The following is a 27,862-nucleotide window of genomic DNA, read 5'->3' on the forward strand; positions in this document are numbered from 1 at the left end:
CATTAGGTATGAACCAGGCCTAAGTTTGAACGTGAAGAATTCAATGCCACTTCCAACACTCTCTCAGTCCTTGGTGCAATGCGTCCAGGTGGAGCAAAAAAAGTACCAAAAAAGATCTCCAAAAATGCAGCCCTTCCCTTTTTAAATGGCTTGAAATACTTGCCGAGCCAGATTCTTCTCAAGCTGGTTTTTGGAAAGTACAGGTTTTTAACAATGCCCATGTGTCACTGGAGAGGCTGCTAAATTGGAAAATACAAAAACACCAAAATAAAAAAACTTTTTTTTTGCAAACCATTACTTTACTCACTTTAGAATTCATATCATTAGATTAATTAGTGTTTTTTTTAATAGAAAGCTTACAGAACCATAAACTTATGTTTCCTTTTCCTTTTGTGAAATATCACTAACAGGTCAGTCATTACAGATACTCACAACAGTACAGACAAGAAAAGGGCAAAACAAAAGAAAAAAAAAAAAAAAAAGAAGAAGGATAACTGAAACGTGTTCAGTGTGGTACCCAAGGAAAAGTTTTGGAAACACGGCCCTGAAGTATCATTTCAGCTGAAGGAAAGCCTTGATATACAAAGCATTTTCATAGACACTGCGTAGAAAGTTTGTGTACAATAAGCAACAATAAACTTTGTGGAAGACAACCACACGGGCTACAGCATTACTACACGCAATGCTGTAGTATATACTGCAAAACTAGAACAAATGTAAGATCTGGAATGTAGGAACTTATATTCAAAGCATAATGTATTTCTTTAGTTTTTCTTCTTCTGGTCACCATCTTCTTCATCTGTGTATTCTGTTGGTTCCTCTCCATCTTTCAGAAGTTTTCCCACCTGGTGATACTTAACTGAAATAAAGTACATGGGATATATAAATAGATGAGTTTATAAAAATAAATAAATACACATAGGGGTTGATTTATTAAAACTGCGGAGTGCAAAATCTGGTGCAGCTGTGTATTGTAGCCATCAGCTTCTTACTTCAGCTTTTTCAATTCAAGTGATTCTAAATGTTGTGATCGGTTTAAAAAAATAAATAAAATAAACAAACAAACGTTATACTAACCTGCTCTGTGCAATGGTTTTGCACAGAGCAGCCCCGATCCTCTTCTTTTTTGGGTCCCCCCCACCGATGGCCCTGGCTCCTCCCCTCTGCTGAGTGCTTGTGAATGGTCTCTTTCTCTCTCTTCTCACCCAGAAGGTTTTTTACCTTAACCTCCCTGGCGGTATTCCTGAGTGTGGCTCGGGTTGGAATTTCAGTGCCATTAGCGGTAACCCCGAGCCACAAATCGGGGTACCGCCAGGGAGAAGTCACTGGATCCTGGAAGAGGTTACTTACCTTGTCCCCAGTATCCCGCAATTTATTCCGGCAGTGTACGTGTACGGCGGCCGGATCTTCCACTGGATGCTGTGTGCCCCGGCCTTCTTTCCCTGCGAGCGCCGCGTCGCAGGGGGGTGGAACCGGCGGCAAATTCAAAAAGTAAAACACACAAACACACTGATATATTGTAATCCTATTGGATTACATTACTAAATAAAATAAATTGACCTTAGTTTGCCCCCTCCAGTGCCCTTGCCCTCCAGTTTTACTGTATACACACACACAAATACACACATACATATACATATACACACACTTGAACTTATTAATAGTTATTTATTATAATTTATGATTTTGTGTTTCAAACTTTATCATACCAGAGATGTTATAAAGAAGAACGCACAGTAAAAAAAAAAAAAAATCATATGTAAATAGTTGGTTTGGGCTGCTCGTCCTTAAGAATTGCATGCAAAATAATGGTACCGCTTTCAGCACCTAAAATCTGAAATAATCATCATACCGCCAGGGAGGTTAATTTATAGAATGCATTATTGTAAAAAACATTCTGCCTTTAAAACCACTTTAAGCTTTGGACAAAAACCTGGAAGTGGATTGGTAAAATGTGGTGCAGCTCTGCATAGAAACCAAACACCAGTTTTAGTAAATCAACCCCATGGTTTACAGTGTTTCTGTTACGTAGTTATCTATGCACAAACAAGCAATAAAGAGACACACTATAAAACAACTTACAAAATTCAACTAAATACACAGAAAAATCTGTATTTTTAAATGCATACTTTACATGCACCATTTTTTTTCTCCATAAATTATATTTTACTTGCAATGTGCCTTTCAACTTGCAGGAAATTTGACTAGTTCAGAAGTCCATTCCCTAGTGCAGCCCACTCCCTCCTTGCATTCCATAGTCATTTCCCCGTCTACAAAGGCCTAATTGTTCTCTGCGATGGACAGGCTTCTCCCCCGCTCACCTTCCTACATAACTTTATGTAGCCACCGGGACAGTGAAGACAAATACTCGAATGCAAGAGAGTGTCAAGACCTGCAGCCCCAACACAATTGTAAACTTACTTAAAAAGGTTTTTTTTTTTTTTATATAATTGGTTTTGTAAAAATGTGTTACCCTTTGCAAACAAATGTAGCCAAAGAAAAGGGTTTCTTTACTGGACTTGGTTGAACACCCCTGCTATAGTGGCACTTGAGTGACAGCTCTGAGTCTGGTAGGGAGGTCAACATCACATCCATATGCCAGCTCCCAGCAGCAGTTTCAAAATAAATCCATCAGGGCATTTTATGAAACCAGTGAAAATGCCCAGTCATGTTCATGTGTTTGTAAGCTACCAGAAAAGCATCCCCACCATCAGCACCTAAAAAAATCCATCATTAATCTGAGATCATCTTGACAGGCCTTGTAGTATTAGCAATTTTCCAATGCACTCTTTGATGTGCTAAATGCAGCAACTAGCATTACCTAAAGCTGGCCATAGACGGTTCAAATCTTGGCAGATTTAGCAGGAGCTGGCCAATATTCGAACTATGTATGGGCAGGCTCAATGTACTCAAGTTGAGCGATCAACTTGGGTACAACCCAGCCTGTCAGATTTTACATGCGATTATAGCCGCTAGCAATAATTACTGTGTTCTCCCAAGGAGGAGTGCCACCCCCCCACCAGGAGAACACAATAGCTCCATGTGAGGGATTCCCCCATCACACTGACTGTGCTGAAGGGGGAAATTTGAGTGATTTTCTTTCCATAGTTGGAGGAAAGAAAAAGCAGCCGGCCTAAAGGTGGTGAGCTGTCGCTTATACTTTTTTTTTTTTTTTTTAAACACACAAATAGAGCAGAGTAATTGCCATTAGATCTCTGGTATACCACAAAGATATCCCTGTGATCGATCAGAAGCAAAATAAAATCCAACTTCCTCAGTAGAATAATAGTCAAAATTGTTCAAGAACTCACAGATTTGATAGAGGTTGATTTGAGTAAAAATTGCAAACCATATTCTATTTCTCCAAAAACTAGAAAAAGGTTTGGATAAAGTTCCACTTTAACTACATTAAGGATTTTATTTTACATGATTCCACCAGTGTTTCTGAAGACTCTCCTTCAGCCAATGTTTTAGAACATCAGACATACGTTTGCGTTGGACCCTGTAATGTAAAGCATTTAAATGCTTTCGGAGTTTGACCTGGGATGACTCATCTTGACTGGTGAAAACAATTAAAATTATGTAGATGAAGACAAATGGTGCATACCACCCTTACAGCATAAACAAAGTACAGCTAGTGGTTTGGAAAAATTGGATTTTTGGCTTACCATAAAATTCATTTCTCTGATGTTCATAGAAGGACACAGCTCCAGATTCTTCTTAACCATTGGGTTATACTGCCCCCTACTGGAGTAGGACACTAGGCAGGAAAAAGCTTCACTACGCTTATGGGCAGTCCCAGGGGGTATACACCCACTCTCAGCTATAGGCACTTGGTTTTGTTACAAGCAGTGTCAGAAGAAAGCCAACTCCACAGAGGGGTGGGTGCTGTGTCCGTCAATGATCATCAGAGAAACTGATTCTACAGTAAGCCAAAAATACCATTTTCTCTTTCGTTCATTGATGGACACAGCTCCCGATTCTTAGTTATTGGGACGTCCCAAAGCAGTGTCAAACATGAGGGGGGGGGGGGGGAAACAGCAGAAACTAAATTCCCAAGGCTAACCATAGCCAACCAGGTAACATGGAACTCAACCATACCAACTAGAGCTCACCTGAAAAAAAAAAACAAAACAAACAATACACCCTCAAAAAAGACCAGGTCCTCTAAAACAGCAGCCTGCAAAATCTTGCAACCAAAAGAAGCATTTGCAGATGCCAACACATCCACTTTATAAAACTCTGTAAAATTGTGCACAGACAACCAGATAGCCGCCTTGCAAACCTGCATCACTGACGCCGGATGACGGAAGGCCCAGGAGGAACTAAGCGCCCTAGTAGAATGTGCCTTAACAGGGAAAGGAGGAAACTAACCCCCAACTGAATAGGCCTTAATCCCCGTCTCTCTGATCCATCCCAAAATGGTCACAGCAGAAGAGACTAACCCTTTTTAAGGTCCAAACGTGAGAACAAACAAACAAACAATCAGTCGGACTTCCGAAAATACTCCGTAGCTGCCAGGTACACCCTGATTGCCCGAACCACAAGGAAATGCAAAGCAATTTGCTCTGCTAAGCTCTGTAAACCAACAGGTAAGGTGGACGACAAGACAACGCCACAAGCTCCAACACCCTGCACACAGAAGTAATAGCCACCAAAAAGACAAACTTCTGGGACAACATAAGCAGGGGGAACCTCCCGATATTTTTGAAGGGAGATTCCTGGATAACTGACAACAACAAATTGAGGACCCACGGTGGTAATGGAGACCACACTGGAGGAACCAAGTGTCGAGCTCCCTGGATAAAGGAACGCACCAAGGACGGTGTGGCCAATGGACGTTCAAAGAAAACTGTCTAGGCCGAAGAAAAGCCAAGATCCGAGCCACCTAAAAAGGAGCGAGAGAGAACCACAAAAAAGACTCACAATACGCAACATACATCTTCTAAGTACGATGGTAGATTTTTAACCTTTAACAGCGTAGGAATCACTGATTCAGACAAACCTCTATCCTTCAGAACCTGGCTTTCAACAGAAAAGCTGTTAAAACCAGCAACTAAAACATGAGGGAAGATTGGCCCTTGGGATCTCAGATCTTCCCTGAGAGAAGTCTCCAAGAAGCATCGGCGACCAGCCGTACCAGATCAGAGTACCAAGACCAGCGAGGCTAGTCTGGAGCCACTAGAATGACCGAACTCCTTTGCTGCCTCGATCCTGCACAGGAGTCTTGGCAGAAGTTTGAGAGGAGGAAAGGCATAAATCAGATGATACTGACTCCAAGGAGCCACTAATGAGTCTGTTGCATCGGCCAGAGGATCCCAAGACCATGCCACAAAACTCTGCACCTTCCATGGAATGTGTACAGCAGAGAGGGTCCAGATCCCCTCCAGATCTTCCCGAGTCCAGATCCCCTGAGCACAAGCTGTGCCGAGGACGCCTCCCCATCCGGACAGGCTAGCATCCATGCTGACAACCGCCCCCTACAGGGGGAGAAAGATTTCCCATTCAAAGTGCCAGAGAATGAGCCACCTCTAGAGAGATTGGATTCTTGTCCCATGTCACCAGAATCTCCTTTTGCAGAGATCTCATGTGGAACTGTGCAAATGGAACCGCCTTGAAGGTAGACACCATCAGGCCCAGCACCCACATGCAAGCCCGGAGGGATGACGTCTGCTGGACAACAGAAGCTGAATTGCCTCCTGCAATTTCTGGAGTTTTTCCAGAGGAAGCAACACTTTGGCTGAGGCCGAATTCACCCAGATAGTCCAGTTTTGTGGACGGAACACAAGCAGACTTCTGAAGGTTCAGAATTCAACCAAACTCCCTCAGAGATCGCAGAGCAATCTCCAAAAGGTGTCCATCAGAGCAGTCGGAGACTCCACTTGCAAAAGATGATCGTCCAGGTACCCCAGTACCGCAATCCCCACACTGATGCAACAATGCTAGCACCGGGGTCAACACTTGAAGTCCTGAGGAGCAGAGGTGAGACCAAGGGGTAACACCACAAAACGCCACAAACTGATAATGCTCCTCGTCCACTGCAAAGCGGAGGAAGCGCTGATGACTGGCACATATTTGAATATTAAGGTAGGATTCCTTGAGGTCAATAGAAGTTAGAAAATCACCTAGATGTAGGGACGCCACTACCGTGCGAATGGACTCCATTCAGAACTTCTGTACCCGCACCAAGCAGTTTAGCGCCTTGAGGTCCAGAATTGGACATACCTTGCCTTCCTTCCAGGAAACTAAACAGGTTTGGGTAAAACCCCAGAAAACACCCCAAAGCCAGAACCATCACTCCACAAGTCCTGCACTGCCCCAAAGTGACCCCGTAAGCGATCTGGGGACAAGTGCTGGTTGGAAGGAAAGAACCTTTCCAGAGGAAAAGACCGAAACCTGGTCGTGTAGCCGGACCGAATGAATTAATGGACCCACTTGACCTGTACCAGAGAGGTCCACGGTTCCAGGTATTAGCAAAGATGTCCCCCCACCGCAGATACAAGTGAGGGCGCCCCTTCATGCAGAGGAAGCCTTGTCCACAGGTCTGGAAGAGCCCATCATGGCTTGCCAGACCAGGTCCTCTTGGAACCTCGGGGGGAGGCCCTGAAGGACTTTTATCCCTTGAGGAACGAAAAAGGCCTCTTTTGAGCCGAGAAGAATGGCCTACGTCTACGACGGGGCTTCTTGCCCTCGGTAGCCTGTGGAAGAAGAGTACTCTTCCCCCTGTGGAGACCCTTTATGATGTCATCTAAGGAAGCTCCAAACAGGCGATCCTCCACTAAGGAGAGATAAGATAAGACCTTCTTAGAAGTCTGGTCCGCAGACCAGCATTGTCAGCCAGAGAAGACGCTGAAAGACCACTGCTGATACAGACAGCCTGAAATCAAAGGAGCCGCATCCAAAGAGGCATCACAGATAAAAAAAAAAAAAAACTGTAGCCCTTGGATCAACTGATCCACCAGCTCCGCAAAAGGCAAGGGAAAGCTGTTTCCCCTCCAAATCCTGGCGTAAAAAGTTTAGCCAACACGTCAGAGTTTGCGACACCAGGGCAATAGTAAATACCGGCCTAAGCCATACCAGCTATATTAAAACATATGGAAGGCCAGAGCCTTTGCTTGGAAAATGGCGAGTTCACTACAGGTGGGACTGTCCACTTTTTTTTTTTTTAAGCAGGGAATCCTAAGGATACTTCACAGCAACACACTTAGGGACAACAACAGTTTATTTTGGACAACCCCACTGTTATGTGACAATGTTGGCAATGTAAGCGGGAAAGGGGAACACCCCCGCCACAGTGGAGGACCTGTGGTCCCAAAAGGGACCGGCGCCTCCGATGCAGCATCTCTGCCATGTTTAAAATTTCACACTCGGACACAATCAGTGCATCCTCCAGCACCTTTTCATGCACGACCAGAGGAGCAGAGGAAACATCCCAACTGTCTGAGCACTCAGGGTGCATGGACGCAAACCCAGTAGGGTAACTCGCATCCACGGCAGCTGAAACAGATTTAGGATCTGATGGACAGATGAGGCAGGGGAGGGCGGTGTACGTTATATACCAAGGTCACCTGGAAAAACCGTAACAAGCAAGGAAGGGGCAGATCCCACAAGGGCAACGCTGACCAAAGGTCCATGAATGGACCACCTACGGACCCCGCACCTCCATAGAGGCATGCATAATAGGAAATAACCCCCTTAAAAGGGGGCCTACTGCCGTAACATGGACGCACAGGCAGGGTATCCTGATGGTACCGCAGCGCTAAAAGGGGTAGGTGCCCTCCACAAATAATGGCGGCATGGTTGCCATCAAACATTAAACCGCCCCCACAGCCCCACCCTTTAAAGAGGAGATGCCAAGCTGCCCGCAAGGCCTATTAGGCTGCAAGCTGTATCCTCAATTTGTGTGGAGGCCCAGCCACAAGTGCACTTATCCCAGCCAGTCTCACTGGGGCTGCCTCCCAACGGAGGCCGACTCAACCAATGTCTCAATGATGTTGGCTACTATGTCCCACTGATCAGCCGTAGGACAAGAATGTCCTCCAAGTCTATATTCGCCAGAATATATGGTAAGAGCTCGCTTCTGCTCCAGCATCCTTTGCAGCATGTATAGCGTTGAGTTCCATTGAGTTGGAACAGCCTGTATCAAGTTGTTTTTGGGTAGGCCAAGGTCTTCCTGAATGTACCTCAGTCGCTGCTTGGCAAGGATAGAATGGTGGAAATGGCCTGCGCACTTCTTCAGCATGCTAATTATGTCAAGCAAAGCTTTCTGGTTTGACAGACCATCATTTACCACAAGTTGGAGGGTGTGTGGCATGCAACTGAGGTCTGACACTTCAGCGAGTCTCAATCCTTTCACCATGTTCGCTCCGCTGTCTCGAAGCACAAGCATCACTCGGTCTTTGGTGATTCCCCCATTCTTCTAGCATGCCTAGAAACATTTCTCTAATGTACTCCCCAGTGTGGGATCCTTGCATCACTTTTGTATTCAACGCCAAATGCTTTCTTCTCCATCCGCTGTCAATGAAGTGGCATGTAAGACTCATTAGTGATTCAGTTTGTCCTGACCAGCCATCAGTCGTGAATGAGAGGGAGTTGCCAGCATTCTCTGGTTGCAGCATAGCCTTTACTTTCTCAACGACATTTTGGTGAATTTTTTTTTCAGCATTTCAGTTCGATAAAACTTGTCACTCTTAAGTGTGTACCTTGGCTCAAGTATAGACATCAACCGCTTAAAACCAGAGTAAGACACTATTGTAAATGGCTGGTTATCAGTGACCATCATCTCTGTGATTACTCTGTCCAGCAGTTGGGATCTTCCATCTGATTTTAGTCACCTGTTTTTTCCCCGAAACATATCTGTTATTGTTGCCTGGCATAGTGATGTTTCACCTTGTGATTCATTTTGTTTTTTCTGTGCTGCATGATACAATTAAACATGATGAACTCTTAGATGGACCCAAAGATTAGACATATTTTTGTTTTTTGCAGTTATTGATCCCATGCTTACATTGTTTTTGCAAGTGTTGCACAGTGCTGCCGCTTTTCTTACCTAGCGTCCTACTCCTGTAGGGGGCAGTATAACCCAATGGTTAAGAAGGATCAGAACAAAAAAGAGAAACCTATATGGTCACCCATCCATAAAATTACAGTAGAGCTGTTCTAGGGATGTCTACCTCTTAGGTGGTCTTATGGCTGAGCTGGGATGTCCTGGAAAAAAGCTTTGGTCCCCCAGGAAGAAAAAGTCTGAACTATCATTCTTTCAACTAGAAACAGTGGGTTTACAGGTATGAGGATGCCTTGATGGCCCAATGCTATTAGAGGGAGGTGAAAGGGTATTAAAATTCACTGGTTAGTTCATGATAACATAATTAAAACAGGGCAGCTTCCTATAGAAACCAGTCAAGGTTTTGGCTCGCTCTTTCCAATCTATTCTTAAGTCTAGCAGTGAAAAGCAGTCCTTGCATACAAATTGAACAAATGTACATTTTCAATGTGTCTAAAGTCTATGGAAGTTATAACAAAGCTCTCGTGCCAGACAAACATCTCTAAAGTGGCATTAAAGCTTAGTTTTGTTTTTTAAATAACATGGTATACTGATTTTTCACAGAACAGATTTGATCCTCTTCTTTTTTGGGTCCCCCGCCGGTGCTCCTGGCTCTTCCCCCTAGACCAGTGCCCCCAGAGAAACACACTTGCCCCAGGGGCATCGCTGTGTACTCTCTAAAGAGTGGGCTCCCACTGCTGTCTCAGTCAATGAGGAGGAAGAGTCCTGGGACAGCTGAGGCTATTGTGAACATCGCTGGATTGGAGGGAACTCAGGAAAGTATTAAAAAAGGGGGCTGAGGGGGGATGATACACAAAGCTTTTTTTTTACCTTCATGCATTGAATGCAAAAAGGTAAAAAAAACTTGGGCACCACTTTTAACACTACAATCTTCACACTACAACTTCCAGTCCAGGCTATGTGCGGATACTCAAGTTTTAGGTGCTGATCTAGAAGCTCTTGTAGCTTATAAAAATATATAATGAACATTTTCTCTTTCAAAACAACTTACAGGTAAATTGTTGTTCCCAGTCACTTAATGTCTCCCGCTGTGAAGCTGTTAAATCCGAGAGGTCATCATATGTATCTCTTAAGGCTTCTTTATCAAGACAGAAAGTGGCAAGACCACGAGAAGCATCACATCCAGCGAACACACCGTAAGGCCCCTCTGCAACCAAGACAATAAAAGTTTTATATAACAAAACATAGCATCCACAATTTTATAACCTTAATAACCTCGTAATTTGAATGAAAATATTGCTGCTCATACCTATACACAAAATCCGTGCAATTATGTACATGAATGTATACTTTGTATTGTAATAAACGGCAAGAGGCTGCTGATTGTAGACAGGTTAAATGGGAACCTCAAGGTCTTGGGTGAACACAACAGAAAACAAATACATAACAGTGGGTCTAGGGATTATGTTGTAAAATAACTGAAAAATAAAATAGAAAGTTTGGAGTCTGGACTTGCAGGAAGCCTGTCCACATCAGTCAGCCAGAGGCTGCAGTATGTTCATAAACATTAAATCATCCAATTAACACATAATTGGTGGGAATGGGCAAACCATCATTGCAGATTTATGGTTAGCCAAAGAGACAAAACCCTGAAAGATATTAACTGAACTTCTAGACATAAAAATGAATTCAGCCAAACATTACATTTCTAAATGAATAAATAAATAACTAGCCAAAAAGTTTTACGATTACCTCTGCCAAAAGACAAGGTCAGCATTAAAATAAAAATGGTTACACCTTATGCTTCAAAAAGAATACATAATCATCCATTACGATTAGTCCCATAATCTATTTTTCATTAAATGGTTTTATTGTGTTTTTCTGCCTTCTTGTAACATCCTTCGTGAACTCCTGAACCTCTCTCCCCCCCCCCCCTCATTTGTCTGGAGTGAGCAGTGCACCTTCGTTGCAATAATGCGCACTGCTCGATGTACACTACAAAGCTCACATTTCATCTCAGGAGCGAGCAGAAGGTAGCTCCGTTCCTATACACAGTGGGACCATGGAGAACAAAGTCAGTCACCATCTAACAGGAAATCAAATCATAGCAGCAAAATAAATAAAACCACACACACACACACAAGAAAAAAACAACCAAACAAAACAACAAATTGGAGATTTTTAGTGTCACTTTAAAGTGATTGTGAAGCCTAGAATTTTTTTTTTTAAATTAACATGTTATGCTTACCTGCTCCTAACAGGGAAGCCCTGATCCTGCTCTTCTGGGGTCCCTTTAGAACCACTTTATTATTAGGAGGTAGAAATGAACATATAGCAGGACACACACACTAGTTCTGGAATGTATTTTCAGATACCATATTTGTTTCTTTCAAGAAACAGGATACAATGTACTCCTAGGTATCCTGCTTACTCCGGCTCCAAGTCAGGGATATGCAACTGCTTGGCATCTCAAAAAGGGTTTTACAATTAGAACCTAGCTCCTTCATATAAACAAGTTTATAACTTAATAATTACGGACTCCTTTAGCAAACAATTTAATGTATATGAACATTTTAAAGAAGACTTTGCACTAGGAGAACATTAAAAATCACATGCGGTAGTTACTGGTCGCACATTGAAATCTGTATACAGCTAGAGCAGGATAGACAGACAATCAAATGTCACATGACCAACACACCAGGATATTTGAGCTTCCTTATCAGTTTGTAATTCTCAGTGCTCAGTAGCCAGGCTCTTTGAATAAGAACATGACACAAAGTACTGTTTTAACCATTTCATTCATTCTAAACAAACTAGTTTAGAGTCACCGTAGATCTAGAGTCAATGTAGATCTGGCATGTCCAACCTGTGGCCCGGAACCGCAGGCAATGCGGCCCACTGACCCCTGACAATTTATTTTTTTTTGCTGGGGAGGAAGGAAGCTGGGTCGGGGGCACGGCCACAGCAGCTTCCAACTAATGGTAGGCAGAGGCTGCCTCGGAGGGGGGGTAGGCGAGCATGTGCAGTGTTTTCGACTCCTACCACCATGACCACTTCAAATCACTGAAGTGTTCATGGTGGTTAGAGTGTTCTCTCAGAACAAGTAAACCTCTGTATACCGATTCCATTTCATTTGATCATCCTATAGCGGTGTTAAATTAGTGCAGGGGGCACGGCGGCATTTTATTACTTATATATCTTAACTATAGTATGTGAGATGATTACGGCCACACACACCTACACAGGTTGAACTGGATGGACTATTGTCTTTATTCAACCTCACCTACTATGTAACTACAGTAAAACCTTGGTTTGAGAGTAACTTGGTTTAAGAGCGCTTTGCAAGACAAGCAAAATTTTCCAATAAATTTTGACTTGATATACAAGCGATGTCTTGATATACAAGTAGCCTCAAGTCACAGCTGAGTATAAAAGAGAAGAGAGGCCCCTCTAAGTGTAGCAATATGGTTACATTTAATGAAGGTACAACATTTAGCAACTCACATGGTTGATGATTGGAACAGGCACATCTAAGGATGCAGGCATCAGGGATAAAGCTGTCTACATAGACCGTCCTCCGCACCGCCATCTACATCATCCCTTCCATGCTTCCCCTCGCTTTCAGATCGCTTTACTCCAGGGTGGTCTTCCCGGTCAGGATTACAGACTAGTCTATGTGGACAGCTTTACCCCGGATGCCTGCATACTTAGATGTGCCTGTTTTATTCATCAACCATGTGAGTTGCTAAATGTTGTACCTTCATTAAATGGAACCATATTGCTACACTTAGAGGCGCCTCTCTTCTCTTTGATACTCTGTAGCTCCTGCTGGATTTTACTCCTAATCCCCTTATGGAAGCGGCTATTTGTGGATGGACATTTTATGGTTACACAACCTATCGCAATGCTATAATCTTTTTATATGGACTATAAACTGAAGGACTTATGAATAAATGGTTGTGGAACGAATCATCTGAGTTTCCATTATTTCTTATGGGGAAATTTGCTTTGATATAAGAGTGCTTTGGATTACAAGCATGTTTCCGGAACCAATTATGCTCGCAATCCAAGGTTTTACTGTATATGTATAGTATATATTTTATATGCGGCCTAAGAAAATTTCTCTACACTCAATGTGGACCAGAGAAGCCAAAAAGTTGGACACCCATGCTGTAGATTATAGTTAAATTTGTGTTCTTCAAAGCCAGTTTTAAGTCTTTTTACCAGGTAATTTCATCAAGGTTTCCAGAGACATTACAATAAGTACCCCCACTATCTGGACACTTTTGCCCAGATCTAGCAATAGACCTATGACTATGAGGATTGAGCAGATTCTACTGGTCAAGGGCAGTCAGGTAGTTTAGAAAACCTCAACTGTTTGCAGTTCCCTCTGGTGCAGGTAGCATCTGTTCCTGGCTTCCTCTTCACTCATTTTCATAACGTCTTTGTTGAATTCACATACTTTCACTGATGTTTGAATTGTAATGGTTATAAGTATCTTCACTTGTATACAAGACTTAAAGTGGTGTTCCAGCCTTTTCTGCGTTTATTAAAAGTCAGCAGCTACAAAAAGTGTAGCTGTTGACTTTTAATAAACGCAACACACACTCACCTGTCCCACGATCCAGCAATGCGGCCTCCCTAAGCCCTTGGTCCTCTCCCTCTGCGGCACCGGCATCACTAGTGTGGGCACCCGGCTGTGATGGTTTGCAGCTTCACAGCCAGGTGCACACTGCGCATGTGCGAGTCGTGTGTCTTGATTGGATTGGCAATCTTCTGGGACCTCTGAGGTGTTCCAGAAGATTGGAGAGGGAGGGGGAGCGGGTACCTGTCAAAACAAGGTCGCCCCCCCCCCCCCAAAAAAAAAAAAATAAAATCTGACATGCCAAAATGTGGGATGTCAGGGGGTTAGGAGTACTTAAAGCGGAAGTTCCACTTTTGCTTTATGATGAACCACTCTATTGATGGCTCCCATTAAAAATGAGTCATGTGGCTGTAAAATCCAAAGCTACCAGCTCTGATAGTACCAACTAGGGCACATATGTCAAACACAAGGCCAGGGGCCAAATCTGGCCCCCCAGACTATTTCATGTGGCCCTCGCACCTCTCCTGCAGCACACCCTGGTCTTGGCCCCCACCTTGTCCAAGCAGATGCCTGCAGAGAGGACAGAACTCTGAGAGGCCGTGGAGAGGCTTGTCTCTGCCTGACCCCGCCCCCCTCCTCATCCTACAAATCCTGCGCTCTCTGTGCAGCCACACCGCCTCTTGTCCCTGCTCTCAGCATTCGGCTGACTCCAGCCCTCCTCTGGTCCTCCTCCAGACCCTGCTTCCCAGTTTCTTCCCGGCAGCAGCACAATGAGTATATTTATGTAGCACTGTCCCCTTGAGGACTGCTGGATATTAAACTTTCTCCCTGGGTTACCGTTAGCAACTGCAGCATGCACAATTTAACTCTTTATTCTCCGGCTCAGTCAATGAACAGTCTAGGGGGATGTAGTGTTTTTTTGTGGTTTTATTTAAATTAGGGATGGGAGAAGGGAAGAGTGGGATACTCCAGAATTGAACTATTCACAAAAGATGAGGACTCCGGTCGGTAGATGCAGCCAGGATGCTGGTTCACCTTGCCACTAGATGAACTTTAGGATTAAGTCTGAGTAGATGACTTGATTGAGCAACTATCTTCAGGGTACTCGCCTAGCACCCCCTTTCGCTCCACCAGCTGACACCCATCCTCTGACTATACTACTTCGGGGTGGCCACCTCTCAGGTCAGGGCCCTAGACAAGATCCCCTGTACTCATGATACTGTTTTTCTAGGGTCTCCAGTGTCTTAACCCCTCCAGTCAGTTCTCCTGGACCTCTGGGCTCAGGTCATTCCTTCTGGTCCACCAGGCTGACTGCCTGTGACCCAACACCAACTGCTACAGAGGAGATGGCAGCCACCACCCTCCTTCCGGGACTCTGCCAGCCAAAGACCCCGAGCAGCATGTGCTCCTGGCATTTATACCGCACCCCAGAATGCACCGAAACAACCAGTCTGTGCCAATCACTGAGTATCAAAACCTGTGTACCCGTTAGTCTGGTTTCCTCCACTGTCCAATATGCCTCCCCATTGGATCTGTGTGAAACACTCCCTAGACTAGATGAATCACACAGTGAGCACCATGAGCAGACCTAACTCACAGATCCCGCTCTCTGTTAAGCGGAAAGCAATATAGATTTTGCCTGCTGCTCCTCTGATAGGCAGACAGAGACAAAAACAATACTCTCTCTCCCTAGCACCTACCTAGGAGGGTGCTACATTTATATAGTCTTGCAGATACAACTGGCCCTTTTAGACCAACCATATTGCTGATGCAGCCCTTGATGAAATTAAGTTTGACACCCCTGACCTAGAGCAGTGATGGCAAACCTTGGCACCCCAGATGTTTTGGAACTACATTTCCCATTATGCTCAACTACATTTCAGAGTTCATGAGCATCATGAGAAATGTAGTTCCAAAACATCTGGGGTGCCAAGGTTCGCCATCACTGACCTAGAGGATGACAGAGAAAGCACAAAAGAGATACCTGAAAAGCAGGAAGAAAGTCCTTACTGCATATATAAAATATATTTTTGTGAAAAGTAGAACTAGAATTTCTACTATATAAAGTGCTCGATTGCAGAGCCAGTTTCATTGTGACCAGTGGGCACCATAGCTTAAAATGACAGAAAAGGGAAGAGCCTGGTTTGACCAAAAAAACCTAAACAGATTTGGTTTTGTTGTACAGCATATTAGACAACAAGAAGACACAGATTGGTTACTAAACCCACAAATACCACTCTTATTTACTAACCTGGAGGCTGGGTTCACACTGTTTGCGGCACGGCTCGCAGCAGGGGGTCCACTGTGTCCCCATTCACCGTTTTCAGATCTGAATTCGGTCCAAATTTTTGGCTGAATTGGGACCTGAAAACGGAGCCAAAGACACAAAGGACTCCTCTGCAGTGCGCTCCGTGGCTGCCCTGGAGATGTGTAAACCGGCTCCATTGAAAGCCAGTCATACACTCTTGTCATGTGAATTGGGTGCGGGGAAACCCACATCCAATTCGCAATAGTGTGAACCCAGCCTTAAAAACAAAATTGCCATCACCAAAGCCCAGAACTTCATTTTGCATTGATATGCTCACATATCAGTTTTTTCAAAAGAAGGGACAGACACCTCTCACTCTGTATATTTTCTTGTTTAAATTGTTTATTAAAGTGGTTGTAAACCACTGCACTTTTTTTTTTTTGCCCTACCTGCAAGGCAAAGGCATAACATCACATACTAGCACATTATTTGACACTTACCTGAAAACGAAGGGTTCCAGTGATGCAATATCATCACTGGAGACGGCGTCCATCTATACCCGGTCTTCCTTCCGGTGCATGCACGTGGGCAGCCGTTCCTTCAGAGCGCATGCGCCAGTGGCGTATATACACACACATCCACAGTATCTCACAAAAGTGAGTACACCCCTCACATTTCTGTAAATATTTTATAATATCTTTTCCTGTGACAACACTGAAGAAATGACACTTAGCTACAATGTAAACCAAAAAGGTTTATCTTGGTCTCATCAGACCACAGGACATGGTTCCAGCAATCCATGTCCTTAGTCTACTTGTCTTCAGTAAACTGTTTGCAGGCTTTCTTGTGCATCATCTTTAGAAGAGGCTTCCTTTTGGGACAACAGCCATGCAGACCAATTTGATGCAGTATGGTCTGAGCACTGACAGGCTGACCCCCACCCCTTTCAACCTCTGCAACAATGCTGCCAGCACTTATACATCTATTTTCCAAAGACAACCTCTGCATATGACGCTGAGCACGTGCACTCAACTTCTTTGGTCCACCATGGCGAGGCCTGTTCCGAGTGGAACCTGTCCTGTTAAACCGTTGTATGGTCTTCGCCACCATGCTGCAGCTCAGTTTCAGGGTCTTGGCAATCTTCTTATAGCCTAGGTCATCTTTATGTAGAGCAACAATTATTTTTTTCAGATCCTCAGAGTTCTTTGCCATGAGGGGCCATGTTGACCTCTGTCCCCATTAACAGTACATACAGTTTTTTGGTGCAAAGCACCCGTGACCTGAGCTCGGAGTGGTGTGAACTTTAGTCCACCTTATTAAGGTATTAAAGATATTTCTGTAGCTGTGGACACGTCAACCCAGGAAAAATGCTACGGCCTTGCTGCCCCTTACACGACCAGGGAAGTCTGGAAACACTGCAACAACAAACAAACACAAGGGCGCACCGGCCTAGTGCATTATCATTTAGATGGTGTATTTAAAAAAAGGATTAAAAATACTCACAAATGAGTTCTTGTTAAAAGCATGTCACAAAAGGAACGCAGTCCTCAGTAAAAGTATCCGAGGATGAGTAGTCCCTTAGATTCTTGAAGGCTAACGCGCTTCGAGGCCTTGCCTCTTCCTCAGAGCCTCTTGAGACCTTGTAACACTAATGAGTCACATGACACAGGGAGGGAAAATGGTTAATTGGGCCCAATTTAGACATTTTAACTTAGGGGTGTAGTCACTTTTGTTGCCAGCGATTTAGACATGAATAGCTGTGTGTTGAGTTATTTTGAAGGGACAGAAAATTTACACTGTTATACAAGCTGTACACTCACTACTTTACATTAGGGATGCACCGAATGTTCGGCGGCCGAACATTATTCGGCCGAAAATAGAAAAAATAGCACTTTCGGTGTTCGGCCGAATAAGTCAAAAGGCCGAATAATTTTGTGCCGAATAATAGGGCTGAACGATAGTCGATATGATATTGACTATTGTTCTGTGGCCGTAGGCGATATTCATATCGCCGAGGTCACGATATTTACAGGGGGAAGGGACTCGGAGGAGGACAGGAGGACTCACAGACTTCCGTGAAGCCGGGACACTTCAGCGGTGAGCATACATACATTACTCACTCGTGCACTGCAGCCCGCCCCACACATTCAGTGAGTCTTACTCTCCTCCCTAGTTTTTTCAATGGCACATTCAGGAAGCCAATCACGCCGTGATTAGCTGCACAGCGAACCAATCACGCGTGCCTGCACACCTGATTGGTTCCGCTGTGCCGCTACTCACGGCGTGATTGGCTTCCTGAATGTGCCATTGAAAAAACTAGGGAGGAGAGTAAGACTCACTGAATGTGTGGGGCGGGCTGCAGTGCACGAGTGAGTAATGTATGTATGCGGCTGTGCTCCTTTCCAGGCTCCTACTAGTCCACCTCCAGCCTCCTACTACCACCACTATGAGAGACTGTCTGTCACTGTATAATCTGATCGAGTCCACACTGACACTGACTGTCTGTCACTGAGTAATTGATGTTACCACATTAACCCTGACCTGCCCAGTGCCCTGTATCTGCAATTAAAATTTACAAGGCTGCCTGCATGCTTCCTGATTTCCATTCCCAGCATCCTTCCCAATCCCTACAGTGTCACTAACATTAACCCTATGGTACAAGGCTGCAGTGTGCACTGAATCCCATTCCCTTCAGTAACATTTAGGGAGAGAGAGAGAGACATGAGAGGACAAGAGAGAGAGAGAGAGAGAGAGAGAGAGAGGACAAGAGAGAGAGAGAGAGAGAGAGACCTGAGAGGACAAGAGAGAGAGAGAGTGAGAGGACAAGAGAGAGAGAGAGAGAGACACACGAGAGGACAAGAGAGAGGACAAAAAATTGGCAAAATAAATGGAAAAAATGCAAAACACCACGTTCGGTATTCGGCCTTCGGCCAAACATTTTATTATTAATCGGCTTCGGCCAAGAATTTCATTTCGGTGCATCCCTACTTTACATTGTAGCAAAGTGTCATTTCTTCAGTTTTGTCACATGAAAAGATATCACTTTTGTGAGATACTGTGTGTATATATATTACACACACACACACACATATATACACATACACACTGTATGGTCTTTATGGTCTTTAAGGCCCTGTTCACTTACGAGCATAATCACGTCAATATTTTTGGCTACATCATGATACGCACATTCCTGGAAAATCCAATGATTGGTTGTCCGATTTTCTGAAAGTGTGCACTAGGCTTAAGGCTCTGAAGCTTAAAGTGACTTTAAAGCTTCATAGTTTTTTTTGTTTTTTTTTGTAATTAAAATAACAAAAAAACATGTCATACTTACCTACTCTGTGCAATAGTGTGGCATCTGCTCTGTGCTATAGTGTGGCACAGAGCAGCCCGATCCTCCTTTTTTGGGGTCCCCTGCAGATGCTCCAGACTCCTCCTTTTTGGCAAGTGCACCCAGGTGCGGGCTTGCTCCCGAGCCGCTCTGGCTGCAACTATTGACACAGAGGGGGCAGCTCAGCCCCACCTGGCACAGCATTTAACTGCTTAAGGACTGCCCGACATACATATACTGCGGCAGGGCGGCCCTTTAGCGCAAAACCACGTACCTGTAGATAATTTTTTTTCTTCCAGGTCTGGGGCACAACGGGAGCCCATCGGCAGGTCCAGCGGACCCCCATATCCCCTGGGACCAGCCGATCTTTCCCAAGGCAGGCAAAATGACGGTCTGCCTATGTAAACAAAGCAGATCTCCGTTCTTTGACAAAAGAAGACAGAGATCTTAGGTTTCTGCTAAGCAGGAACACGGATCTCTGACTTCTTGCAGTACAGGCACCCCCCCCAGTTAGAAAGCACCCCCTAGGGACACATTTAACATTTTTATTGCCCCCGATGTTAACCCCGTCACTGCCAGTGTCAGTACAAAGACAGTGCATATGTTTTGCACTGATCACGATTAGTGTTACTGGTCCCAAAAAAAAAAAAAAAAAAGTGTCAAAAGTGTCACTTAGTGTCCGATTTGTCTGTCGCAGTCCCACTATAAGTCACTGACCGCCGCCATTACTAGTAATAAAAATTCCATAAAATATCCCATAGTTTGTAGACGCTCTAACTTTTGTGCAAACCAATCAATACATGCATATTGGGATTTTTTTTCCAAAAATATGTAGCAAAATAGATATTGGTCTAAATTGATTTAGAAATTTTATGTTTTATTTTTTTTTTTTATTGGTTATGTTTATTATGTGAGTAAAAAAAATATATATATTTTTTTTCAAAATGGTCTGTCTTATTGTTTTTAGCTCAAAAAAAAAAAAAAAAAAGCAGAGGTGAACAAACACCAAAAGAAAGCTCTATTTGTGAGGGGGGGAGGGGGGATGACCTAAATTTTATTTGGGTACAGAGTCACACGACTGCACAATTGTCAAATTAACGCAGTGCCGGATCACAAAAAATGTCCTGGTCATGAAGGGGGTTGAACATTTATGGGACTGAAGAGATTAATAAACAGCAGCGGGAGCCAGGATAACCGCTGCTATCAATCTACCCAGGAAGGAGAAAGCCATTGCTCTTGTGCACATCGCTGGATCTGATCAGGCTCAGGAAAGAATAAGGAAATAAGGGAAGGGGAGGTGCTGCAGCACAGAGGGTTTTGTACCATAAATGCAAAAACCTTAAGGCTTTAGAATTGCTTTAAGTTTCTTCTATATAAAATTCAGGAGCATTCATTGCATACTAAAAAAAAAAAAAAAAAAAAAAAAAACAAACCTATACTATTCAGATATGAGCTTCCACATAATGACTCCTTTCCGAGTATAATCAGTCCAAATACAAAGTGCAAAGATCTAAACTGTGCAAGTCATTGCCGGTTTCGCAAATCATTTCAATGTTCAACTAAGTGTTGTGAAACTTGGGTTCTTATCATGGTCACAGGCAGGTAACTATGCCTAACACACACACACAAGCGGACTTTAGAATTCTTTACTTTTCAGGTGATCAGGCTGACCAAATAACTAACTGCATTCAAAATTCAAACTGCACATGCAATAATATCATTAATATAATTTTTTTCTGATAAAATACTTTGTGAGGATACATCAACAAATACATAAACATTTGCAATATTTCTGACCGAATCCAATCTTGACCTGGTGAATTAGCGTCCAGGTGCCAAAAAAGTACTGTATTTTCTGGCGTATAAGACTACTTTTGAACCTCAAAAAAATCCCCCAAAAATGGGAGCTCGTCTTATACGCCGAGTATAATATCTCCAAGGTAACCTAAGTATAAGTATTACGGGTAGATCATGTAATAGGGGGGTCGTCTTATACGCCCAGTCGTCTTATACGCCGGAAAATACGGTATATAAAATGCAAAAGACTTTTTTAATCCAGTTTAGTAAAATATGACTGGACTCCAGTGTCATTCTAGTCTGAAATGTAAGCAGTGAAAAAAAAAAATCCATGTATTATAAAAGCGTTTGGGAGTTTTGTTTAGGAAGCAAATGTAAAATGACCAAGGTGGGAGGAAGGTAGGAGAGTCCACGGTCAACAAAAAGTTAATGGCAGCTATCCCTTAGGCCTTCTGGTTATATGGCTCAGAGATCTGTTAAACCCTGACACCAATAATAACTCTCTGAGGCAAAATGCTAGTTAATAGCCAGAACTCCATAAAGTCCTTGAAAAATTCAAGAGTCTACAATTACATATGACCCAGTATAACTTTGTTCCACGTATAAAGTGCACCTAAAGTAAAAATAAAGTAGAAGGACAAAATTTTCACACATTCAAATATTATGGCTACTAACACTGTTTCACTTGCTCCATCAGCTCATCCCCCACAGCTATTGCCTTTTGTATCAATTGACCCTCCCTTTTAGATTGTAAGCTCTAACGAGCAGGGCCCTCTGATTCCTTTTGTTCCAAATTGTATTGTAACTGTAATGTCTGCCTTCATTTTGTTAAGCGCTGCGCAAACTGTTGGCGCTATATAAATCCTGTATAATAATAATTATATTATGCATATGCAGTAAACACACAAAGCGTCTTGTCTAAACACATAACATTTCCTATGATTTAATACAGAGCAAAGCCTCAATGATTTACTAAAATCTAAACTGGATGAACCAGTTATGCCAAGTCATGCCTATGAAATCTGACACTAGCCTGAAGTATTTCTGAACTCCGGTTACTGCTTAAGGTTTACGGTCTGTGATAATCTTAAGAAATAAAAGGCGATATCTATGGATCCGCACTACAAAAGAAATGTATGTGCATGTGTCAGCTTTAGCAGGTGTACAGCAAGCAACAATACCACCGGTCTGCAATTGCTGCTTTACCCTTCCGTGGCCAGAGGTCAATCGGTGCCTAAACACACAGGATAAAATTTTGCAGAATAACGAATTTGCCTACCTAAAAAAAAAAAAAGGCAGACAAAAAAAAATAAATAAATAAAAATGTGCATTTATCATTTTATTTTTAAATGTATTATTAGGTGCCTGAAAAGCATTGCACCTATAATGAGCAGATCGCAGACGCAGTGTCAGGGTCCTGCAGACTGTGTAGCTGCCTGCCCGTGCCTTGTATGGGTAGGCAGTTAAAATGACAGGAAGAACAAATGGACTACTGGAACTCTCATCAGCACCCTTGAAGTTAATTGAGAACTACAAGCCGTCAGCTGCAATGGTTTATGATAGTTATAGTTCATTCATTCACAGAACTCTGAATGAATGACACAACCTGGTGGGCAAAGCCCTGCTCGTCTGCACTCCTTTTAATTTTTGATAGTGGATGCAGGGTGAAGATCCCCCGTCCACTGTCACAATGGGTCTTGTGGATGCTGATTTAATACCATGTTAGACCCTAAATACGGGTGCAATGTATTATGAAAGGTGAACTTATCCTTTGAAGATATACTGTATGTCTTAATTTGGTACATCATTTTCGGATTCAATAATCCTTATTGTTTTAAGTACCAAGTGTTGCCTCCACCAAAAGGAGGTGTCCACATCATGCATGCAGTGATATAGACCCCCGGAAATAAACAGAAAAGAGAAGGATTAGCCTGAGAGTATTGTAGGAGCGTGGGACATGCTCCTCCATTTTGTATATCTATATTTTGCTATGCGTAATCCTTTGAACCACACGCAGACTAGTTGATTTATTTCAGTGGCAAAGGTTTTCTCCTGGAGACTCCGCCTTTGCACACAGCTGACTTGACTGAGTTATAGGTAGTCAGGGATTACCCTAGGAGGGGTTGAGCCAATCACCTTCAAGTATCATATGACTGACTTCAGTGAAGTAAAATGGACATTTGGATTTTTCTTCTTGTCATACAGCGGATAGAGAGGTGGGAAGGTGTTAGCAAATATTTTGAAGATGAGTGCTAAAGTATATCTCCAGTCAAAAATAAGGTGAAAATGAATAGCTCATTAAAAACTTTAAAATAGCAAAACAAGCTTTTCCTGCAAAATTATTCACGATTTCCCCTGGAGTTCCTTTTTTGCCACTCGATGTCCTTCCAGCATTATTCAACCCACTTCCTCTGAGACCAGGTCACCCTGGATTTGTCCCAGCCTGTGACTGAACAGTAAATGAGACAGCACACTGATAAGGCCATGTCACTCTGCTTTCTCTTCCTATCAGCATGCTTGTTGTCAGAACATGAACTGGTTGGCTCCTCGTACTGCTTTTTACTCTCAGACCCAAGCCCTGCTGTATAGTTGACTGCAAGCAGCCGATACCAAAACAGATACACTTCTCGCTTTGAAAAACTACCTTTAAATGATGAATGAACTATTACTAGATTATTAGAGCTGCAATAATGTGTGTCTTTTATATCTGCTTGATGATTAATCAGCTTTATGCCAACAATAGAGGTCTGAAAGTCAAACTATAAAAAGTTATAAACAATGGGTTATGCAAATTATATTCAGCAAACACACTGTACAGTATATCAATAATATCACATCCAAATGTGAAGTGGGTGCTAAATATGTTACGTACACACAAATTACTATTTTTTAGCTTTTTTTTTGTACTGGTGTCTTATTGATTACTGCACACCACCCCCACACATGTTACTACCATTGAAATGAGCCTATCATTAAAGTTCATATTTCACATACAAGTACATTGCTCAACATTATCAAATCACTTGATTGTTTGAGGCAAAAACTACATTTCTTGCTATAAACAAAAGCAACATAGATCACAGTTTGTGGTTAAGAAACATTACTGAAATAAAAATAAAAAAATAAGAAAAAACACCACTAAAAAAGACTGCCAACATGTACATGAAACTAAAGAATGGAGCAAGTTTTTATTATTTTATTTTTAAATACACACATTGGTGCCATTATTTCCACAAAATTGATCTCTTTCACACGTATAACTAAAATTATTTAACGGTCTAGATTTCTCCTTTAAAGACACTTTCCCTTGAAGTATTGGCAAGCTGGGCAAGTTTAAATTTCACATCCAATAAATTGTTAATGCTGAATGCATTAACCCTTGTCTCTAGGATTCTGGTGTTATTTTAAATTTTTAAAAAAAAAAAGCTTTTTAAAAACCGAAAAACGTAATGAGTCTGTCCCACCGTCTAATAGCAAGGCAGTATCGCAGCCCATTGGAAGCAATACCATGACCCTTGTACTCTGGCTGTTTACAATTCCTGACACAGTGATGGCTCATGCACATAGGCACATTGTATATACATTATGTATAAAATATAAATTGCAAGCCTATTTTAGCTGCGCATAAAGAAAAATAGCTATAGGCAGGTTTAAGCTGCTACGCGCGTAAACCCACACGTACATAAAGCCGTATGCCCCTAGATGCAAACTGTGCGCATCTAAGATTGTATGTTGAGGTGCCCGAGTGGTTTTACGTTAATAGCAGTGGCTGTTCGCAGTGGCATGTATTCCAGGGACAGAAATACTCCTGCAAATTTACCAAAAAGTGCTTTTATGAATAAGCCAAACAGAAGCCGATCAACATCAGAATTTTTGCCCAAGCCATGGATTTACAGCACTCTGAGCATGCTCGACATGTGTTGTCCAAGAGACCTGATCCTGGCTGATGTGTATATGCCATAGATGTCACAAATGTACAGAAATGCCAAATGCAAATGTAAAAGGCGATCTTGAATTAGAAATATAATTTGGCTTCTGGATTGAGCATAACTGGCCACTTGTTAGTGCCTGTAGGTAGCCTTACATACAGAGGTCAAGTCCTGGGAAAAAAAAAAAGTGTGGGAACTCACCCCCCCCCCCCCGAAATTGCAAAAAAGTACCTAAAATGCCCATATTCTGTGCTAAACAGTGCAAACATATATTTAAACTATAAACATGTAGATAGTGCTATTACCAATGTGTTTAAGTTAAACAAAAGTCAAGCACCATATTTCTCCATTTACACAAAGGTCAGGTTAATATAACCCAGCCAGCAAAGAGTTCCTCCTTACATCAGAGTCTGCAGGATTCCCCCTTACAGTGCAAGGGAACTCTGACATAAAGGGGAATTCTGAAGTACATGCTCTAAAGGGGAACTCTGATATAAGGGGGGGGGGGCTCTGGTGACCAGAGACCACCTTATATCAGAGTCCACTGTGTTCTTCTTTACATCAGAGTTGCCACTTACATCAGGGTATGCAGCATTACCCTTTACGTCAAAGCTCCCCTTCATGTCAGCATCCAAAGAGTTCCCCCTTGCACTGTAAGGGGGAATCCTGCAGAATGAGGTCAAGGGGAATGCCGGGAACTCTGATGTATGGGGGACTCTGGTGACCAGAGACCACCTTCCGCAGGGTGAATGCACTAAGGAGGGGAGGTCCTGACATAAGGGGGAACCTTTAACGGTGGTGCAGGTTTTTCAGGTTTAAATTAGATGGAGAGGAGGCATCATAATGCTTCCTTGCCACCTGGCAAACACCCTCTGAAAAGTGATCCATTGTGGTTCACTCTTCTGCGGGCAACACTAGTGTACCCTAATTTACAGCAATGCCCCTCAGATGTCTTACTCCAAAACGTGCTTGGTATTAGTCCCAGTTCACATATATGCGATGCGGGAACCCCGAGAATCCACTGCGGGTTCCCGCATCGCATTCAACTCACAGGCAATTCACACTGCTATATGCAAATTACTGGTGGTGTCAATACAAAGTTAATGACACCCCCAGATCAGTTTGCATATCGCAGTGCGAACTGCCAGTTCAGGAATGAATCAAATTGCATTGGTGTGAACACCCATGCTATCCGATTCTGGTGCGGAACCAAAAAAGGGTCCTGCGCGAATTGTGTCCGAATGCGATGCAAATTCAGCCATACAATCTGTATGGCTAAATTTGCATTGCACACACATCACATGCGATTTGCACAGCAGTGCGTTGTGCATCACATGCGATGTGTCATCGCACATATGTGAACCGGCGCTAAGACAAGAATTCAAATGCAGCATTGTTAGTCCCCCCCCCCCACCCAGTACCTGCTCTGGACGCTGTCTTCTATCTGTGGCCTGGGTGAAACTGATAAAATAGTCCACTTACTGTTCCTGCTCCCACCGAACACAGGGGGCCCGGAGACATTTTTTTTCTAAATATCTGCATGGCGGGGGATTTTGTGGTCCCCCCTTGACTGCTGTCAAGGGGGGGGAACCCCAATCCCCCGCCATGCAGCTATTTAGAAAAAAAAATTCTCCAGGCCCCCTGTGTTTGGTGGGCGTGGGAACAGTAAGTGGACTATTTTATCAGTTTCGGGTTTAGGCGGATTAATCCGGCACAGTGCGCTACACAGTTCTGTCATCAACAGTTTCTTAAAGCTGCATTTCTAAAATTGAATTTTTTTTAAAAGTTGCAAAACTTAAAATAAATCCAAAGGTAGGTTAATTGGCTCCTGTCCAAAATGGTCCTAGTTTGTGTATGCATGAAAGTGAGTTAGGGACCCTATATTGTAAGCTCCTTGAGTGTAGGGACTGATGTCAATGTACAAGATGGATGTAAAATGCTGCGCAAAAAACTGTAATAAATAAATCTACTTTTAACATTTGTAACACTTCCATGGATTAAATGAGACTCGCTCTCACCTGGTCCATAAAACTTCTTCCCCCTTGTGACATCAAACACTTTGCCATTAATGGCCATCAGAATCCTGGGATTTTGTAGACCGTCAAATTCTTTAAGCTGAGCCATCGTGAAGTCTCTCTTCTTCATCTTAGGTAGCTGCTCTTCTCTCTCTTCTGATTGGCTGGGTTTATCCCCCCTCAGTATCTTGTACAGCAGATACAGGCATAGTAACAGAAGACATATATTTAATGGAGAAGTGAAGATCTCCACCAGGATGCCCTCTTCAGCCATGTTAATTACTTGCAAGTTCTCAGAGCCAGAGCATTCAATTCCGTGGAGGTTAAATCCTTCCTACCTGCAGAACAAAAACAAACGTCACACTGAATAATTGATGTAAAAACAATATCATGCATTACTCTGTAACCACAGTAGTGTGCGCCATGTGAGTAGGAATGCAAGCAGCACATGCAGTCATAAGAGGGGGGAGAGCTACACAGTACATTGTGCATTGTCTATGAAACATGTATGAAAACAAACAGAAAGATTACAGTTCCCACACATAGGTGTAGACTGGTAGATTTCCCCTTGAAAAGCAGACATTACCCTGAAGTGCTCCTCACTGAGTGCCGTGTAGTGTGTGCGTCTGCCTTCACTGTGTCACTCCCAGCTCTGCACAAGCCTTGGCTGCTCACCAGCACCATTGGCTAATACTGCATTCTTTATGTGCAGGAAGAGGAGTTTTCTTTCATTCCGATTTGTTCCAGGTCAGATGTCACAAAAGAAATTTCTCTACATCTCCCAACTTGTCATGTTTCACGTGGATGACTAACTCCTCAAACTAGTATCCGGTTACTAATCCTGTTTCTGAGTTGCAGCTCCTCTAGCATGATTAAATAAAGCGGGGCTATAGAAGAGAGGCAAATCTATGTTCAGTATTAGCAGAGGTGTGTAGGGATGAGCAGAGTGA

At 43.1% G+C, this 27,862-nt stretch overlaps 1 protein-coding gene across 2 annotated transcripts; it reads right to left on the bottom strand.

Annotated features, from left to right (window-relative positions):
• Positions 1–515: 515 nt before the first annotated feature.
• On the bottom strand, positions 516–27,648 carry PGRMC1 (progesterone receptor membrane component 1). 2 transcript variants are annotated; one of them, XM_082263507.1, is made up of 4 exons: positions 27,516–27,648; positions 26,916–27,250; positions 10,056–10,211; positions 516–859 (listed from the first exon to the last, which is right to left on the bottom strand). In XM_082263507.1, the coding sequence occupies exons 2-4, from the start codon at positions 27,184–27,186 to the stop codon at positions 765–767; spliced, it is 522 nt and encodes a 173-aa protein (XP_082119633.1). In that variant the 5' UTR covers positions 27,187–27,250; positions 27,516–27,648; the 3' UTR covers positions 516–764. The 2 variants fall into 2 exon arrangements, with proteins under 2 accessions (XP_082119633.1, XP_082119634.1); XM_082263508.1 differs by having other exon boundaries at positions 27,499–27,613.
• Positions 27,649–27,862: the final 214 nt, after the last annotated feature.

This window comes from Pelophylax lessonae, assembly GCF_965119305.1.
Source record: "Pelophylax lessonae genome assembly, chromosome: 7".
Lineage (NCBI taxonomy): Eukaryota > Metazoa > Chordata > Amphibia > Anura > Ranidae > Pelophylax > Pelophylax lessonae.

Bases quoted from the DNA above. Each gene is read 5' to 3' on its own strand.
- PGRMC1 (XM_082263507.1), bottom strand. From the start codon at position 27,186: ATGGCTGAAGAGGGCATCCTGGTGGAGATCTTCACTTCTCCATTAAAT. The intron at 10,212-26,915 runs GTGAGAGCGAGT...TCTTGGTTGCAG, and splicing joins GAAGAAGTTTTATGGACCAG to AGGGGCCTTACGGTGTGTTC. The intron at 860-10,055 runs GTAAGTTGTTTT...ACTTTATTTCAG, and splicing joins CTGGGAACAACAATTTACCT to TTAAGTATCACCAGGTGGGA.